The 18,798-nt window shown below is 38.5% G+C and overlaps 3 protein-coding genes across 10 annotated transcripts in view; 1 reads left to right on the top strand and 2 right to left on the bottom strand.

The window, feature by feature from the left end:
* The window catches only part of LOC127661017 (brorin-like), a 28,944-nt gene extending 17,811 nt beyond the window's left edge, over positions 1-11,133 (bottom strand). The window contains exons 1-3 of the mRNA XM_052151557.1: positions 11,050-11,133; positions 6,284-7,037; positions 1,712-1,841 (exon numbers count right to left, since the gene is read on the bottom strand). Coding sequence (XP_052007517.1) covers positions 1,712-1,841; positions 6,284-6,952 — 799 coding nt within the window. The 5' untranslated portion in view covers positions 6,953-7,037; positions 11,050-11,133. The remainder of the gene's footprint in view (positions 1-1,711; positions 1,842-6,283; positions 7,038-11,049) is intronic.
* The window catches only part of LOC127661011 (kinesin light chain 1-like), a 293,422-nt gene that overhangs the window by 177,009 nt on the left and 97,615 nt on the right, over positions 1-18,798 (top strand). The gene's annotated exons all lie outside the window — the stretch shown is intronic.
* The window catches only part of LOC127661015 (poly(rC)-binding protein 3-like), a 28,236-nt gene continuing 23,825 nt past the window's right edge, over positions 14,388-18,798 (bottom strand). For 2 of the 8 annotated variants that reach the window (XM_052151549.1, XM_052151551.1), the window contains 2 exons: positions 17,419-17,588; positions 14,388-16,619 (listed from right to left, as the gene is read on the bottom strand). In XM_052151549.1, the coding sequence (XP_052007509.1) occupies positions 16,268-16,619; positions 17,419-17,588 (522 nt within the window). In that variant the 3' untranslated portion in view covers positions 14,388-16,267. Of the gene's footprint in view, positions 16,620-17,414; positions 17,589-18,798 lie in introns of those variants that run through there. The other 6 variants (XR_007972719.1, XR_007972716.1, XR_007972717.1 and 3 more) reach the window with 6 other exon arrangements.

Here is an 18,798-nt window from a genome sequence, read left to right as displayed (position 1 = left end):
AGATCAACAACACATACAAGGCTGATAACATCTCTGTTTCAAAACAAGTGACAGATTTGGAAGGATGTACATACACACCACACAAATAGCACTCCACATATTAAGTTCTCGATTTCTAACTTAATTTAGTAGAGTTTGACAGGTGCATGTTGCTAAGCTAACAGTGTGATTCTCTAAAAAGCTTAAAAATATAGCACACACAAATATTGGGTAAAATTATACATTACTTTTCATATCAAATGAAATATACGTTTATATATATTTTACATTTCTAATGCCTTGTCCACATCTTTTATTTTTTCACTCAGCTCATCGAATCCATAACTGGATTATGTATAGGGTTGACAACTTTCCCCTATTAGCCAGGATGACCTGTACTGTATTTTTGCCCAAAATGAACACATCCCGTATGGGATAGATATTGTCCCATATAGGCCAAAATGAAGACATCCTGTATTGGATGGCTATTGTCCCATATACAGCGAGAGGGCCCCCACCCATCCCCAGAAGGACAGCGAAACTTTCCATATTAAATGCATAGTGTCCCATATTGAAGCAGATAACGAAATGCTTGAGGGGGACTTCCGTCCCGATTTGACAAGCTTAAAATGCTCAAGCGTCCCGTATTCATGTGGCGGAAAGATGGAAGCCCTACTTGTGTCCTCCATGAATGATAAATTTGATGCTGTCTTAGAATTTGGATAAAACCCGATATCTTAGGGGCTGTTCAAACTAAATGCATTCTTGTACTAAAAATACAAGATTCAGCGTAGCAAACAAAACGCAGGTGTTGAGAGGTGTTTTTAAATGTTAATTTCTCTTGACAGCTTGTGAAAAATTGTCAAAGCAGTGGTCAGCATTCAAAATCATCCATCTGGCACATGTTTACATAGAAAGCAATTGAAAAACATCATAGAATATCACAAAAACACATTCAGTATGAACGGCCCCTTTTGTAGGCTGCATAATTAAGTTGTCTAGCTTTTGAAACAGCCTTAAGAGCACTCCTATGATGCCTTAAAATGGCATCTCAGTAGATTTTGGATCAGAGCAAAAAAGTGTACTTTTCATGAGTACAAAACAGACTTTGTACCAAAGAGCAGCTTTGAAAATACTTCCGTCTCAGAGCTGAGAACTTAGATAAGAGAGAACATTTTTATGCCTTATATTTCAGTATTTCCAGCCAAATGGAGAAAAAGATCACTTGTGTGCAAAAGTTTAATCATCTGTGCCCTAGGGCTGGAAAAATCCTCTTGCAACTGCTACACCTGCCTGTACTAATCACCTCACCTCCTGGAAACAAGCAGAGCAACTTTGCAGGTTCATTAGTGCTATTGCTGCCTGACTAATGGATCTCAGCATCTATCTTAAACAAAAGCCTGCAGACAAATATAATCTCCTATGGTTTGCATTACCTCACTGATGGCAAACTTGCCATTATTTGACAATGACATGGATGCACACGTAAAGCATACAAGAAGAAACAAGATATTCTGCTCTGTGCATGCTTTCTGTGAATTGTCTTTGTGGTGTGGTAATTGGGTGTAGTGGACGGAAGTCTCTGAGGTCATTTTACAGAACTGACTGTGAGCTACATCTCTAATTCCAGGGGGAACAGCAGGGGTTCAGCAGTTCAGTGGATGGCGGTTTGAGAGGAACGATGGAGAGAAACAGAGATAGAGAGTGAGAGTGAAGGAGCTTAACCACTTACCGCTCTTACACACAGGGCAGCACTGGTCAGGCTCGTATTCTGGATCAACACACTCTGTCTGTGGGCAAGCTGACACGGAACATAGAACCTCTCCACTGGGCTCACAGCGGCACTTCTCACACCGAGACACCTAGAAAAAAAAAACACACACACATTACAAAACACTGTAAATACTGTACTTCCATAATAATGATGTTTTATTGACAAAGTTCATGAGGAACAAGTTCATTTAATCCAACAAATCAAACAGCCAGAGTAAGCATTGTAGCATTTTAGCATAGTAAGCATCTACGTAGCATTGAGAGTTTCCGGCATTTGGTCCCACCCACTGCCCAAGAACAGACCCATACAAGTGACTCAGATCAACGGATTGCAACTCCACTGCAAAGCATTTGCCTTCATCAGAACAGCTCTTCTGTCTAAATCATCTCGTTTCAACAGAAGCTGCCACAGCAGCTCATTCGTTTCACAGCATCGACTGCTACCACTTGAAGTGCTACTTTTACTCTGTCTTTCCTACTAATCTCTATTCGCCAGAGCAGATCATTGCGTGAAGCTGCTTCTGCAACTGGCTGCTTCAACACTGTACACATGTGAAACAGCTCCCCTATGACTGTTCATATGCTCTCATCTAAACTTTCCACCTGTAGTGGTCCATTCAGGGTAAACTGCTTATGCAAACCGCCAAGCACCAACTTCGGTGCCTCATACATGTGAGACAGCTCCCTCCTCCCTGCTCATATGTTCTCCTATCTGAATTTCCCACACGGAGTGACTGACTGTTTGAATTTGCTTCCTCAAACTGGCTGCTTCGGCTCTGTATACATTTACATTTATGCATTTGGCAGATGCTTTTATCCAAAGCGACTTACAGTGCACTTATTACAGGGACAATCCCCCCGGAGCAACCTGGAGTTAAGTGCCTTGCTCAAGGGCCCAACAGTGGCATCTTGGTGGTGCTGGGGCTTGAACCCCCGACCTTCTGGTCAGTAACCCTGAGCCTCAACCACTGAGCCACCACTACATGTGCAACAGCTTCCTATGACTGCTTATATACTGTCCTATCTAAATTTTGTTAGATTATCAGGACTTGCTCTGACCATTCCATAGCACAATGCAGATATACACAGCCTCTGTCCAACCAGACACGAGCCAAATTTGGCCCCGCAATAGTAGGATCACGCACGGTGTGCCAAGTCATTCATAACTCTATGTAACACAATCTTTGTTCCTCGGTAGTAAGTGTTATTTCCTAATTGTTTATGAATCAAAAGGATAGAAAATGGCTATTATTCCCCACAAACATTTATGACCAGGACAGTGACAAATCCCTCCAGCTCCAATTACAACAACTCTTCGTGAGAACTCATTTTCTATGCGGCCGCAACCGCCACTGTCTTTCAGTGTTTAGCCTAATTTCACTCTGTAATTCCTCCCTATCCTGCACCAATTGGTTTCCTATCCCCCAAGCAGACCCTAGCATGAGGCTCTGTTTGCTCTATCTTCTTTGGCACCTCTGCCCATCTGGCACACAAGGCGAGGTGAGTGCCCCCCTTCCCTTTCAGTACATCCTTTCAGGGGGACATTCAAGCTCAGGTCAAGTCTCGAGCCCTCCGCCAGAGACAGCAAGTCACATATGTTTACACTATCCTCACTGCAGGATTATATTAACTTGTGAACTACTGAACCAGGTGTTTTATTAAGATGTATAATTTAAAAGGAATAGTTCACCAAAAAATTATAATTCTGTCCTCATTTACTCACACACATTATTCCAAATCTGTATGTGGTTGTAGAGCGGAGGAGGGCAGGGCCGGGCTGGAACAACGCATGCCAATCATGGGCTGCGCAAGGGATAAAGGCGGTGGGAGAGAATGACAGGCAGCTGCTCTGTGTGTTTATGTTTGTGTGTTTTGTTTCAGTTTATCATTAAACTATTATTTATATTGTCAAGCCGGTTCTCAACTCCTCTTTTCCCTTATACCCCCTTACAGTGGTTATTTTTGAAAGGAACACAAAAATAGAGTCTGAAGTAAAATTTGTATCTTTACAATGCCATTTCATAGCGACAACATTGTTCGAGCGTTGATTTCAAGTGTTCTGAAGCCATATGATAGGAATGTGTGAGAAGCAGATTGAAATGTAAGTAGTTACTTACTGAAATATACTGTATGTGTCTACCCTGCATTGTGTGTAGAATAAAAAAATGGCACATTGCTGTAAATTATTCTGCACTCCATTCAACTTGGAATGTTGGATTTTCCAACTTCCTGTTAGGAAAAGTGCAATGGAACGCCACTTGAAGTCGGAATTCCAACTTGGAAACTTGTGCGGAAATCTTCAACTCACAGGTGCATGACGTCCCCCTAACATGAGATGTACAATGTAAATGATAAATATTATCTTACATTACATGATATTAAAGCTTGTTTTACAAACGTTTGCTGTGACAGGTGTTCAATACATTGCGAATTGTACCCTTTTTTTTGAGAATTGATGACGCACTTCTGCATTGTTTATCAAATGGGTTGCTAGGAGACATCTCTGATGACAGTCAAACCCCTGCTGACAGGAGCGTTACAGTTTTGTTTCATTGCACATCATCTTCCAAGCATCTGGCAATGGAATGCCTTTATGGTCGGAGATTGGAGATATCAAGTAGGAATATCCCAAATCTGACTTGAACAGAACACAGCATTGGTACATATGCAAGTGCCATTTTGGTGTCAATTACATTGATGCACCATGTTTTAAATCTGGACATGGACATTGGTTAAACAAGAACTTTGATGGAGGTGAAGATGATCAGTGAAAAACAACTTAAATTTTCCTCACACAAAGCTATCGTATGACTTCAGAAGACTTGAAATATAGCACAGGAGTTGCATAAATACATTTTATGGACAACTTTTCCATTCTATGTAATGATTCTTCCAAAATTTCTCCTTTTGTGTTCCACAGACAAAAACAGGTTAGGAACAACATAAGGATGTGTAAATAATAACAGAATGTTCATATTAGGGCAAGCTATCTCTTTAATATAACCAGAGAAACAAAAACTGAGGCAAAACAAGAGCTTTAAATTGGGTGTGCATCTTTGGAAGCAATTGATTATTTAATATATAATCTCATGTGCCTAGAATATCATTCCTAATGAAAGGAAGAGGAAGAGCATATTCGTGCAATCACAGCAATCTACAATGCTCACCTGATTCCTTCTGACAATTCCTCTGGTATCCTATATCTCCCTTGCTTCTCCTGCATATTTATGTCCATTGGGATCTTTGAACTTGAGTCATGCCTTATGCTCCAGCCCATTCATTACAGAAGAATATCAAAACCTGTATAATTTTAACCATACCCCTAACAGTTTATATCATATATAGTTGAGTGTTTATCAACTGGTAAATAGGCACCCAAAAATGGGCTGCAAGGTTTTTCTGATAGGTTTGAAGACAGCAGGGACAAAACAATACTACAGTAAATGCAACTAACCATATAATTGCTAAACCTTTCTACTTTAAAAGGGAGGAGTATATGCTAGCCATATCTTTTGGTGCTGATGTAAAATGCTGTGCATCAAACTAAATTCTACAATTATTTAGCAAATTGGTAGAAGAGAGCTAAATTAGGAAGATGCCAACAATGACAGCTCATACAGTCTTACAAATTTGGAACTACATACAGGTTTTGAGGGTTTTGAGTAAATGATGACAGAATTTCCATTTTTAGATGAACTATCCCTTTAAAACACATTTTAAATTACATGAACTGATATGATAAATCCAGAGCCTTCCTGTCACAAGTGAATTTCTGAAGCATTCGTGTGACATCTCTGGAAATGTCCCAGGAATCACATACTGAACTTATAAGTGAGCTGTTCGGTTATGCTCTGTGCTTTTTCTCTGCCTCCAATAACAAAACACAAAGGACTACTTAGCCATTAGCAATTCTGTGAAACAAACCTTCTGCACACCATATCTCACGGCACAAACCTCTACAAATGAAACTGAGGACAAAGTGTCACCTCCAATTGCTGTGGAAAATAAAATAAATATTCAAAGGGGTTTTCTAACACTGATAAGCTTTATTGAGGCAAGTCAGAATTATTTCTGCAGTTTTCCCTCAGCAGCCAGCCTTGTTGGACAAAACAGATTTGGGTGGGTTTAATTGTTAAGTTTGCAGTCTGCATATGCATTAGCTGAGCAGAACCAATAAATCCAGTCCTCTGTCATTACCACACTTTGAGGAAAGCTTTATGCAGACTGCTGCAATAATAAATTTCACTACCTGCCATACAACTCTGAAAACTCATTTTTGGGCTGTTGGAATCAATACATAATCAAAACATGATGTGCACACATTAGATGTTTTCATCTTGACAGAAAACTCCAATGGAACAAAGAATTTCAGTTCTACTCAATAATGAACAGAGATTCAAAGAGTGTGCAGTAATAACCTCTCTTCAAAAAATCTACCATAAGTAAAGGTCACTCTGGCATTCAATACAGACAAAAAGAATAGAATAAATTCAGTTAACACATCCATCTGCATCTAATGTAGTGCTCTAACCTTAAACTCTTCCAGAGATGAGTAGATCTTTCCTCGAAATTCACAGTAGTTTTTCTTTTCTTTGCACTGTGGGCAGCACTGACTTGTGTCGACACGCAGGCAACGGGGGTGAAGTTTTGGACATTCAGGCTGGGTGCACAGAGGACCTTCGTCTGTGCATAAGCAAGGACAGGTGGAAGGTCCCGGGGTAAATTTCTCCCCAATGGCGAACACAAACCCTGTCTCATCCATGCAGCCCTTACCCCTATAATCAGGGTAAGCATACTCGTCAATCGCATCCAGGGAGATGTTTGCCTCTTCTGTGGGAGCCTCTTCGGTTTGCTTGAGTGATTCTTGCTCGCCCCAAGCTTCTAAAGACTTTCCTTGCACTTTGAAACCACGTCTCAATGAGCTCAAGTTAGGTCGAGTCCTACTAGTGTTGGATCTGTTGCCCCCTTTGATAACATCCAGTTTCAGATTACTAAGCTCCTCTAGATGCTGCTTAGCACTGGGGCTCAGCGGACCTTCTTTGGCCTGGGTCAGAACACGCTCCAAACGCTCTTTTTCCCCACCCTCTGGCACAGACACAATGAGATTGCCCCTTGCGATGGTATACAAGAACCAGGTGACAAAGATAAGTCCTGTTGTCATGGCAGCAGAGTCAAGCATCTCTCTTCTCTCCACCAGCATAAAATTATGGGACTTCACCTGGGCTCACATAACAATCCGCATATCACATGTAGAGTCTAGTGCACCAGCATCAGAACCATCACATCTGAAAAACAGATAAACTACAGAGTTCAGCACCATGGACAAGGGCAGTATAATTCCAGTCAGAGATTGGCTGAGGCACCTACCAAAAAGCTGGCCCAAAATAATTTATCTCAACTAGTATAACACTAGAAAAAGCAAGAGGGTGTTTATTTAGCTTCAGGCACTTCAACAAAGTAAATATCATTAAAAAAAAAAAAAAAAAAAAAGAATTCACATTCTCACTAATTTATTCAATTTGTCCAACTGTGTATATACATGCATCACAGGAGATGTACAGTACAGTGCTTAAGTCTTAGTTACATAAGATGATTCACAATACTATTTTAAGATGGTAATTTATATCTTCAGCTTTACTGTGTCAATAGGAAATATAAATGTTAAGACTCCCAAACATTCCTTTTGTAAATAGAAAAGATTAGAATAGAAGAACAGGAAGCCCTGCAAACAGATGTCATGGCCCCCACAAAGCCCCCCACAGAACATTGTGTAAGTCTGGGATTACATGAAGAGACAGAAGCAATTAAGACTAAGCCTAAATAGATAGAAGAACTGTGGTGAATTCTCCAAGAAGCTTGGAACATCCAATCTGCCAACAACCAAGAAAAACTGTGTCCAGGTGTACCTAGGAGAATTGGTGTTGTTTTAAAGGCAAAGGTGGTCACACCGAATATTGATTTAGCTTTTTTATGTTTACTGGACTTTATATGATGTTAATTGATAAATGAAAAAAAATATGGCAAGAAACTGAAGTGCCTAAGACTTTTTTTATGGTCGTTTTTTAATTTTTTCTGCAAGTCATAAAAATTCCCACCACTGTGTCATTTCCACCACACCTCAAATTCTGTGTTGTGATAAATACAATTCTGAGGTGGAAATTGAATGTTTATGAACTTTTTATTTGTATTAGTTTTTGTTTATGATGAAATTAACATTAACCAAGATTAGTAAGTGCAGTAAAATAACTGTTGATGTTATCCAATGTAGTTAACTAATGTTAACAAATATAACCTTATTGTAAAGTGTTTCCATAGTTTTAAGCATGTAACAGTTTGTATTTTTATAATGGATTTTCATAGTTTATTATTGAAAGTCTGTGTCTGGGACAAGGCGTAATACAATAAAATCTATACATTAAAGCCATTTAAAAAGTACCAAGAACAAATAATTAAATAATGGTGTGACAGGGCGGAGGGCGGGCCCGGGTCGTGATTATACACACCCGGTCCCTTATCAGGCTAATTAAGCCTCCGAGAGGCATGAAGGCCGATTGCGGATGGTGGTGCGACGAGAGAGAGATCGTTTACGGACATGTCCGTCATGTGTGTGTGTTTGTCTTTTGTTTAAGTTAATCATTAAAATATTGTTTATATCGCCAGGCCAGTTCTCGCCTCCTCCTTTCCATTGAACTGCTTTACACTGGTGCCAATATCCAGAAAGGAGGAGGCACTGAAGGTCTGACACAGCACTCGGACGCTTCACTGTGTGTATCACTCCGATTATGTTCGTCATTCTAAACTAGTGTAAGAGCAGTGCAGATCTGTTAATAGCTACTGTTTGTCTTTTTTTACATGTATTTAGTTTTTTACATTACATATGTTAGCCAGTAGGTGGTGGCAAAAGATCATTTTTGTGTGTCATAGGAGCCAGTTAGGTGGCGTGAAGTGAATTTCGCATCAGCCAGTGTTTACATACAACAGCGCTCCATGATCGCTCGTATTACTACAAAAGCTAGGAAATAGCTTTAAATGGATTTAAACGAACAACTTCAGCATTACGGCTCATTACAGCTGAGAGACACATCAGACTTATTAATTACACAAACTGAAGGCGCTTACCTCTTATCGGACTTTCCACATTGGAGTGGACACACTGTTTAAAATGGTAGAGGACATTGCATTTTCTTTTTGTGAATGACACTTGCGCACCGGGTTCCGCGAAGTAGGGAGAATTACCCCCACTTGGACCGCTATTTTTCCCCTGAGAAAGCTGACAGCATCTCTGCTTGTGTGTGGCAACAGGTGATCACACTCTCTCTCTCTCTCTCTCTCTCTCTCTCTCTCTCTCTCTCTCTCTCTCTCTCTCTCTCTCTCACACACACACACACACACACACACACACACATATACACACATCCATCCATCCTTGTTTATCCAATAACTTGTTAGAAACAGCACAATCCATGTCTATGTGTCTACCATTAATATGAGTAATGATTATGTAATATTTATGATTTTATTAATCTCATTATGATTCATATATACACATTTACAGTTTGAAATTAATATTAAACTTTTTTACTTATATAAAATTTTAATAATATTAAATATTTACTTAAACTTTTATATAAATGTAAAACATTTTTAATGACATAACTGGCTCGGTTTAAAATCATGTGTATGAGTAATAATAATAAGTATTATTATTATTATTATTCATTAATTTATGGTATCTATTTGTGTATTTAGAGGTATTTGGTTGGTAAATAGTGTTTATGAAGGTTATCAATTATTATTTATTATTTTTTTATACCCAGTGTGATAACCCACCCAAACAAAATCAATGTGCCAGTCAACCCCACTCACACTCTTTTGATAAATGATTTTAGCCACTATCCTTGATTTACATTTTTTTTTAAAGAAAAGGAGGGGCACGTCGAACTTATTTTTCAATATTATGCCACAAATGCTGTCGGTTGTATCGAACCTGGAATATTCATTTAACTGCAAATAAAATATATAAAAAAATCTTTCAAAGTTGTTATTTCTAAAACATTTTTAGCAGATTAGTTTAATTTATGTTTTGACATAGATAAAATGAAACATTGTCTTTACAATAAAACATTTTCATTCAGATGCCTCAGTCAGTCAAGAAAGTGAACATGAATTATATAATAATCGTCATTTTAATAATTAGATGTTACACTTTTGTGAATATTATTTCGCTAAAAATGACCAGTAATTAACTGCCAACCCCTGTCTACCCTTCAACATCCATCAAAATCCCCTCACTGATTCTTCAGTCGAATTATTCGTGTAAACGTCACAGAATATAACAGGCGATATCCAAAAGAAATGTCGAATCGTTCCCTCTTTTTATGAAGAGATAAATAACTTTCTCACGCTACAATGTGTGAAGGCTGACCGCCTCGAGTATAAACACACATAGCGCTAGAAATCTTCCAGTCTCACGTCCTCGCATCAACTCAACAGGGGTGATGGACACGAAAGGCAGAATTGCCTCGAGGGAACCTCAGTAAATCGCGCGCAAATGTCTCTCATTTATCTTCTGTCCAGCTAAGCGCAATCAATGCAGCTTAATTCAATGTGTTAAACTACACGAGGAGTTTGATCGGGAAATAGATTCGAGGAGGGGAAAGGGGGCGGAGTGTGAAGACAATATTACAATATTACAATATATGTACTGTGAAGTTAATTGGCAACTGATGACAAAGCACTCAGTTACAGCTGGATTTGATCTAGTTGTTCATCTAAACTCACATCGCTGCATTATAAGATGTATTCTCAACTCTAGTCCCCGTGGGCTGTGGAGCCTGTTGATGCAATGCACAGGTGATCTTCGCAGTATCACCTACATCACTCGAAAATCACATCTTCTGCCACACACACTCACGTTAAACGATAGAAAGTGTGCCACCTCAGCTGTCAAATCGCTTTTAGAACTGGGACGATTATTTTGGGGTTCAGATGTGGCATGCCCGACTGAGAATTAGAAAACAGAGGCGTTGGTAATGTCGCGACACAATGTTTCGAGGAGATAGCTACAATGATTATCTGTTTCTGGGATGTAAACAAACGATGTATTAACATTAATGTTTTATTATGTGAGCTGAAGAAGAAAAAAAAAAAGGACTTTCCGTAAACCGCAAATAGCCGGTTAAAGCGTATTGTTCATGCAGCACACATTATCGACTGTTCCCATACGTCTAACTTCAACTTTATGATGCCATTTAGAGATACTCAGAGACGTTACAACTCTGATTAAACGTGCAATACCTGCATCTTTCCGACGGTGTGAGCGTTGTCCGTTCATCTGATTCTATAGTTGTTAAAGATCGCGGCTCGATAGCCTTCAAATCATCACTCTCTGCACACTGAAGAAAACCTCATGACTGCACTCAGGAAATACTATTGAACGCCCCCATTGCACCTTAGGGTATTCATAATTGTGTGTCCTGGGAGCGCTGGTCGTTTTTTTGTTTTTGTTTTGTTTAGATGGTGTTATTAACGAGGACGTCAGGACGTGTAAAGTCTTCTCTGAAAGAAAGGAGTGGCTTGGAGAAAGAGTGGACTCTTTAGCTCTAGTGACAGACCAAAAAAAAAAAAAAAAACTTAATCGATAGCCTTACGTCACAAACCGAGGAGTGCGTCACCTTTCCGACCAGCAGATGGTACATTCCCTCAATTGACTCACACAATTCAGAATATGATTAATCATTTACTCGCCTTGTTCTGACAGAGTCTACCCATTTTGAAAACCAACATGATGTAGTAGTCAATTGTATAAATATAACACTCGTCTTAAAGTAAAGAAAGAAAATTATATCCTGTGATGTAACCTTATCTTTCATAGATATGAAATAGTCTAATCATAGAAATTTGATTTTTGGAAGCACAAAACATGACACTATTAGGCTACATATTTCGGGTCTTTATTGACCCTATCACTTTTGGTAATTTAGCCATTTTATATATATATATATATATATATATATATATATATATATAAAACCACTTTTATATATGCTTGTTTATTTAAAAAGAAAAATGGTTACAGTAAGGGACTTATAATGGAAATTAATGGGTCCAGTCCATAAAAGGCTAAAATACATTACACACCATTTTAAAACTGCTTCAAGATGCAAACATTATTTGTGTTGACATGATTTTAGTGTGATAAAATGCTTACTCACATTAATGTGTAAAGTTATATCCAACAATGGGAAATAAGGTTTTTGCTGTCATGGCAACAAAGATGTAATATTGGATATACTGTATGTAATGGGAGCCAGCTGATAGATAGCTGTGCAATGTGTGTAAACCTCACTGTCCTGACTTCTAGAGGTGCACTAGTGACTGACGCTAGAGGCTTTAGCCTCCTTGTTAGTGCACCCGAATCCCATGCTGGAGACAGTGGTTTGAGTCCTGTATGGATCAGGTAGAATAGGAACATCACAATGGTGCCTTGACCCGGATGGGAGTGAGGTCTAGGGGGGTGAATGTAACGGGAGCCAGCTGATAGATAGCTGTACAATGTGTATAAACCTCACTGTCCTGACCTCAAGCAGTGCATAAGTGACTGACGCTAGAGGCTTTAGCGTCCGTATTAGTGCACCCGCCTCACATGCTGAAGATACAGGTTCGAGTTCCGTATGGAGCCGGTATGGGAGCTTCACATATAACTTTACAAAGATTAGGCTAGTAAGCAATCTTATCACACAAAAATCATGTTAAAAAACATTGTGTATTTTTTAACGTATATGGGCTGGCCCCATTCACTTCCATTGTAAGTGCCTCACTGTAACTGTCATTTTTGCTTCTTTTTTTAATAAATGATGAACGAGTCGAACGTTATTCCAAAAATGCTGTTAATTGAGCTTAGCTTGTATTGAACCCTGAACATTCCTTTAACTTGACACAGTGTCTAAGAAGCGAGGCACTGATACAACTCAACAGTCAAAGACATCTACCTAGCGCATGCATACATTGTAAAACACTGCAGACAGAGGCAATAACATGTTTGGTGTGAAGAACCCTTATGGTGCATATCCAAAGTTGTGAGCACATGGAACTGTGTGAAATTAGGAGTAATACACACAAAAAGACTGTGATGCTTGAGGCCAGATTATTGCATCCTTTTAAAGAAATGCTCATCATATCCCCAGGACTGCATAAATATAATCGATTATTCAGGGTCAGTCAAAGCCATTTCCATCATCTTTTTGATGGGGTGAGAGTGGAAAATCATTAATTCAACATTAACAAAGACATTTCACAACACAGTACATGCTGTTGGCACTCACTATGACCCCCACTCCATGTAGATGAGAGGAGCTTCCCTTATGGCATTACATTTCCATGCCCATTAAGAACTGATTTAGTTCAGCTATGCTCGGATCCATGCATGCGGACATGATTTAGATCTTTGAGCAGACAGGGTTGAGGTCAAATTCATAGTTTTGCAAAAAGTCTTTGAGTGAAAGTGTTTTTCTGAAAGCTTGAAGTTATTTTATGAATTTTGAATGGGGCCACCGCTCCTTAAGAAGAAGTACAAGAGCTCCACATGCAGTGAGTGACAGTGTGGTAATGGTTCATTTTGAGCGCATGCATGATTGAGCAACCTGTTCAGAAAGCTGTTCCAGCAGTACCTGTGAAAAGGTAGTTTCACTTCCAAGGGACGCAAAGTTTATTCCATTCCATTTTCTTTTTTTTTTGCCAAAGCAACAAAGTTTGTTGTCTCGAACCAACTGATGACTCCATGGACATTTCCAGCTTAAGGGTAAAAAAGTTCAGACAAACTATTAATGTTCTTTGAGGTCTTCCTTCTAGGTAAGTAAAATGTGTCAAAAGACCCTTGAAAGAAGGCTGTCTCAAACGTGAATGAACGGTAAAGTTAATGCATCTTGGCTGAAAATTTGTTTGTGAAATGCCATCAAAATGACATGCCATATTGTATTTAAAAGCTATAGCAGATGTGATGGGTATTTTCTGGAGGCTTTTGTTATAAATATTAATGCTGCTTATATAAAAGTCAGTGGCATTGATGCATTGTAAGTTTTAGTGGTATCCCAGATCCGATGGGAATGTTATGCTCTGCAGCTATATTAGATTCATTGCATTCAGCTTTTCAAAATGTCTGTTCTCCACAGCCAAAGACAGTGATGTACTGATGACATTTACAAAACAGCAAACATCCATCAGAAACAAATGAAAGATAAGGACAAAATAAGCTTTCTAAAAAATATATGATTCTCTGAGACAAATACGAATCATGTACAGTTCATGGAAACAAACTTCCCCATTGGTCTGTGTTCTTAAAAACAAGCTTACTTTAACCAAAAATAACCTTGTTTTAAGCACTGCATGTATAATTGAACGACCCACAGCAATGCAGATATGCTTTTGCAGCACCATAAAAACTCCATTAGTTTGCTCTTACCTTTCACTTCAATCACAGCAGGACAGGCGCTGAAATGCAAGGGTATGGGAAATTAGAAGTATTTGATTTAATCAAGGTTTATAAAAATGCTAATTCTTGCCATTTTCTTGTAAGACTATGCCAGTATTCCGAAGTAGTCTTTGTATATATAATGAAACTACAAGACCCTCTGTTGGTATCATTTAATTATAGAATTACTTTTAAGTTACACCTTTGTAATGTATGTAGTAAAAGCACATTGACTGTCATACATAAACAGCAAAATGCATACAGAATCTTCAAAAAGTAATCTAAAAACAAACACAAATACAGTACATGTCTTACATTGAATGGTTGACACACAAAAAACGAATTACAGCAGATCTGTTTAATACGAGAATTTAAAATACGTTAGAAAACATTGCTCATTTTCATTGTGTAGCCTGGAATTCTTGAGTAGTATCAGAGTCCATAAAAGTCCACTATGGCTTTAGGATAATCCAATGAGAGATTAATGATAAACTTTAAAGGTCGCACTACAGTGGCCTCAGACGTGCTATTACTGAGGACAGCCTAGGAGGAAAACACACAATCAGATATAGAATAACAAATCAAATTATTGTTAAAAACAGTTTTATACCTGATAAAAGCCCTGCTGGGCATGAGAAGCATGGGTCTACTACTTCATATGTGAGTCAGAGTTTTACAGTATCATCATTTAACTTAGCTGAGAGAAAAGAAAAACAATAACACAATTTGTTTGATATGGTTTCACATCAACATAATCTTATATATTGTATGGTATGGTTAACATATTATAAAGGTGTGCTTGCAGCATTGTTCTAAAAAGAGCCAGATGCTAATTTGTTAGTATCAAAAATGTGTACCAAGGATTGCCTTGTTGTGCCTTTGTGTTTTAAAGCTGAAATGTGTCATTTTTTTCACTGTTAAGATATTTTCTCCTATCCCAGTTTACATAATATGCAGCGTTAACCACCAATAAGCCCTTTTGTAATGGTTGATTCCCCAAAAGAATGTAAACACTACAGCTCTGTGGCGCTATCAAAACATTGCTTTGTTTATTTGAGCATTTCAACCAACCCGACACAGCAACGATGCCTCAACCAATGGCACGTGTTTGGCCAACAAATTTGAGTAAGGTAATTATTTTGCAATTCTGTTTGGTGATGCTAGCAGTGTAAAAAATGAGGTAACTGGTAAGAAGGTATTTGCAGAAAAGTTTATTTATGTAGGGTATGTAAGGGTCGACCGATTTAATCTGCACCACTGTTTTTGGAACTATCGTATCTGTAAAAGTCCACACGATAGTTTACAGATAGATTTTCTTCATAAATGTCCCGCGTTATGCACCAAATCGTAATTGTTTTCTGGTTATTACTAGGATTTAAGTTGCACAATATACAGCATCTGGTATTTTATTATTTTGGACTATTATTGTGTCTATGTCTGTGCCTGTTACAGTCAGGATTTTTTTTCTCCAATAAATTCAATAAATATATTTTAAAAACTATCACCCAATAAAACAGTTATCTGCCTTGCACCTTAGTTATCGGTATCTGCAAAATCCAATATGCTGTTGCAGTCAGAATAACAACATGAGTATGAGACGCAGAGCATCACACTCTCTTTGAAATGACTTTATTTTGATACAATAACAAAAATGTCTGCCTGGTCTAATCAGCACATTCAAATCTCACCAGGATAAACAAACAACAGCTGAAAAAATTATACGTACAGACACAGACCTTCTTTGTGAGCTGCATAGTACCAATAAAGCAAATTCCTTTGGGCTTTGGCTTTCCGTGAAAAAAAAGGGAAGAGTGTCAGATAAATGATATGGTGAGAGATGGATATTTCAAACACTTCCGAATGAAATGCAAAACAAAATGGAAGACGATATAAGGAGCAATTAATCTTGTCATGCACTTTTGCAAAATATTGAGACATTTTTCAAAAAAAAAAAGGGAGTCGGGGAACACTTTCAATCTACAAAATATTCATGGATGAATAAGAAACAAATACAACATTACTCTTGATATTAAAGACCACAGCCGCTCAGTACGGGGCAAACTTCTGCCGCTCTGATTTTTTGATGCTGGACGAAGTGGGGATCTTTGTGGTGTAGGGGGTTAGGCCGGGCGGGAGGCTCGCAGAGGCAGCTGCGTGCACTGCCAGCAGAGGGACGGTTTTCATGCCAAGCAGGCTGGAGACAGGCAGGGCGTAGTGGGCACTGGGTATGGAGGACATGGACTGGGGGGAGTGGACGTTAATAGCAGAAGGGGGAGCAGCCAGGACAGCCATGGAGGTGGGTGTGGAGGCGGAAGGGGTGGACTGGGAGAAACCTAGGCCGAGGTCGATAGGTGTGGTAGATGATGCAGCCTGGATGCTCAGTTTAGCCATCTCTAAACTGCAAACACACACACACACACACATGGAGAAGGAAGGACGTGAGGGATATGTGGGGTTAATAGAGAGGTTAAGGGGTGTAAACAAGAGAAGAGTGTGACATGGGGGTGAGAGAAATAGAAAAAAGAATAATCAATATAGGGAATGTTAAGCGTTACAAGAAGGAATAATAATAAGGGTATAACATGCCTGGATGAGCATTAATAAAGGAGTGCCATATTGGTGAAATGAAAACAAACAAACAAATAGACTATGGTGTAATTCCTACATATTATGCCAGACCCTGTGAAAAAGGAATATTTCACCCTAAAAATTAAAATTCTGTCTATATTCACCCAGCCTCATGTTGTTCAAAACCCATATGCTGTTATTTTTTTAACGTTAAACACAAAAGGAGAACTTTTGAAGAATCTTAACAATGCTTTTTTTCCATACAACAACAGTTAATAGTGACCATGTGTGTCCATAAAAGCACCAAAACAGTGGTGCATATGACTTGTGTGCTATATTCCAAGTCTTCTAAAGCTATACGATGGCTTTGTGTGAGGATCGGACTGAAATGAGAGTCTCTTCCCTTCTACTGTAGCTCTCAGATCTTATTGGAGCTAAACAGACATGGTCACTATGAAATCTTGTTGTAGGGAAAAGAGCTGTATGGAGATTTTTCAAATTCTCTTTTTGAGTTCCATAGAAAAATAACAGCATATGGGTTTGGAAAAACATATGGGTGAGTAAATAATGACAGACATTTTAATTTTTGGGTGAGCAATTCCTATAAAGGAGTGAGGGAAATATCCTACCTAGCACTGATCAGGTACTGAGCCACACTGATGCTGGCTGGGGAGCCTGTGATGGTGATGTGGCGCACAGCCGAACCGTCTGTGGCCCCCGCAATCTTGATCTGGGCACCAGACATCTGGCGAATCTCATTGATCTTACTGCCCTGTCTGCCAATGATGCAGCCTATGAGCTGAGAGACCGACAGACAGACAGACAGACAGACAGACAGATGGGTAAATGCCAAACAATATCTGGACATAAGGAGTTCAACCAGGCTGAGAGTGAACATCTTGAAACTGAAAATTTGAAACTGAGACTAAGAAATTGTTAGACCAAATAAACTCTTGTTAGACTAATAATATTCTTCGAGATGTTAGCTCTAATAGGATAACTGTTCTACTGTTGCTGACATTTATGCTGTTGTTGTTGCTGTTGTGTGGAGAAGTGCCCATATTTACTTAATGAGATTTGTAATTGTGGTTTGTGTCGTTATTGAATGTTGAGGTTTATGTGCAGTTAAATATAATTATTGCTCATAATATTTTGCTTTTGCAAGATGATTTTTCCTCACAACCAAAGATGATACTTCTTATTAAAGGTCATATAAAATCATATGTAAGAATGAAATGATGGAATTAAAATCTCTTATGCTGCTAATGATAATCAACCGAACCAGTAATCTGTAGTTGCCTTGACAAGAATTTATAGGCTGAATGAGACATTTTGTATTTAGTGAAAAAATAAATGAATAAATAAAGTGGCTTAAAGGGACAGTTCATGCAAAAATTAAAATGTTCTCATTATTATTACCCTCATGCCATCCCAGATGTGTATGACTTTCTTTCTTCTGCTGAATACAAACAAAGTTTTTTTGAATATTTCAGCTCTGTAGGTCCATACAATGCAAGTGAATGGTGATCAGAACTTTGTAGCACCAAACATCATATAAAGGAAACAAAAAAGTAATCCATATGACTCCAGTGATTAAATCCCTTTCCTCAGAAGTCAGATGATATGAAACAGATTAATATATTAGCCCTAAAACTCCACTTTCCCTTTCAGGTGTGAAAGTGAAACTAAACAGGCACCACATGTGTCTTTGAGATGTAAAAGTGAAAGTGGAGATTTAGTGTAAAGAAAAGGACTTACATTTTGATCTGTTTCTCACCCACATCTATCATATCGCTTCTGAAGATATATATATATATATATATATATATATATATATATATATATAAATAACAACTGGAGTCATATGGATTACTTTTATGCTGCCTTTATGTGTTTTATGGAGCTACAATGGACTGATCACCATTCACTTGTATTAAAAGGACCTACAGAGTTAAAATATTCAAAAAAACATAGTTCATGTTCAGCAGTCATAAACACATTCTATCATA

This window comes from Xyrauchen texanus, chromosome 20 (genome assembly GCF_025860055.1).
Source record: "Xyrauchen texanus isolate HMW12.3.18 chromosome 20, RBS_HiC_50CHRs, whole genome shotgun sequence".
Lineage (NCBI taxonomy): Eukaryota > Metazoa > Chordata > Actinopteri > Cypriniformes > Catostomidae > Xyrauchen > Xyrauchen texanus.
This window is presented reverse-complemented; position numbering and strand designations above follow the sequence as displayed.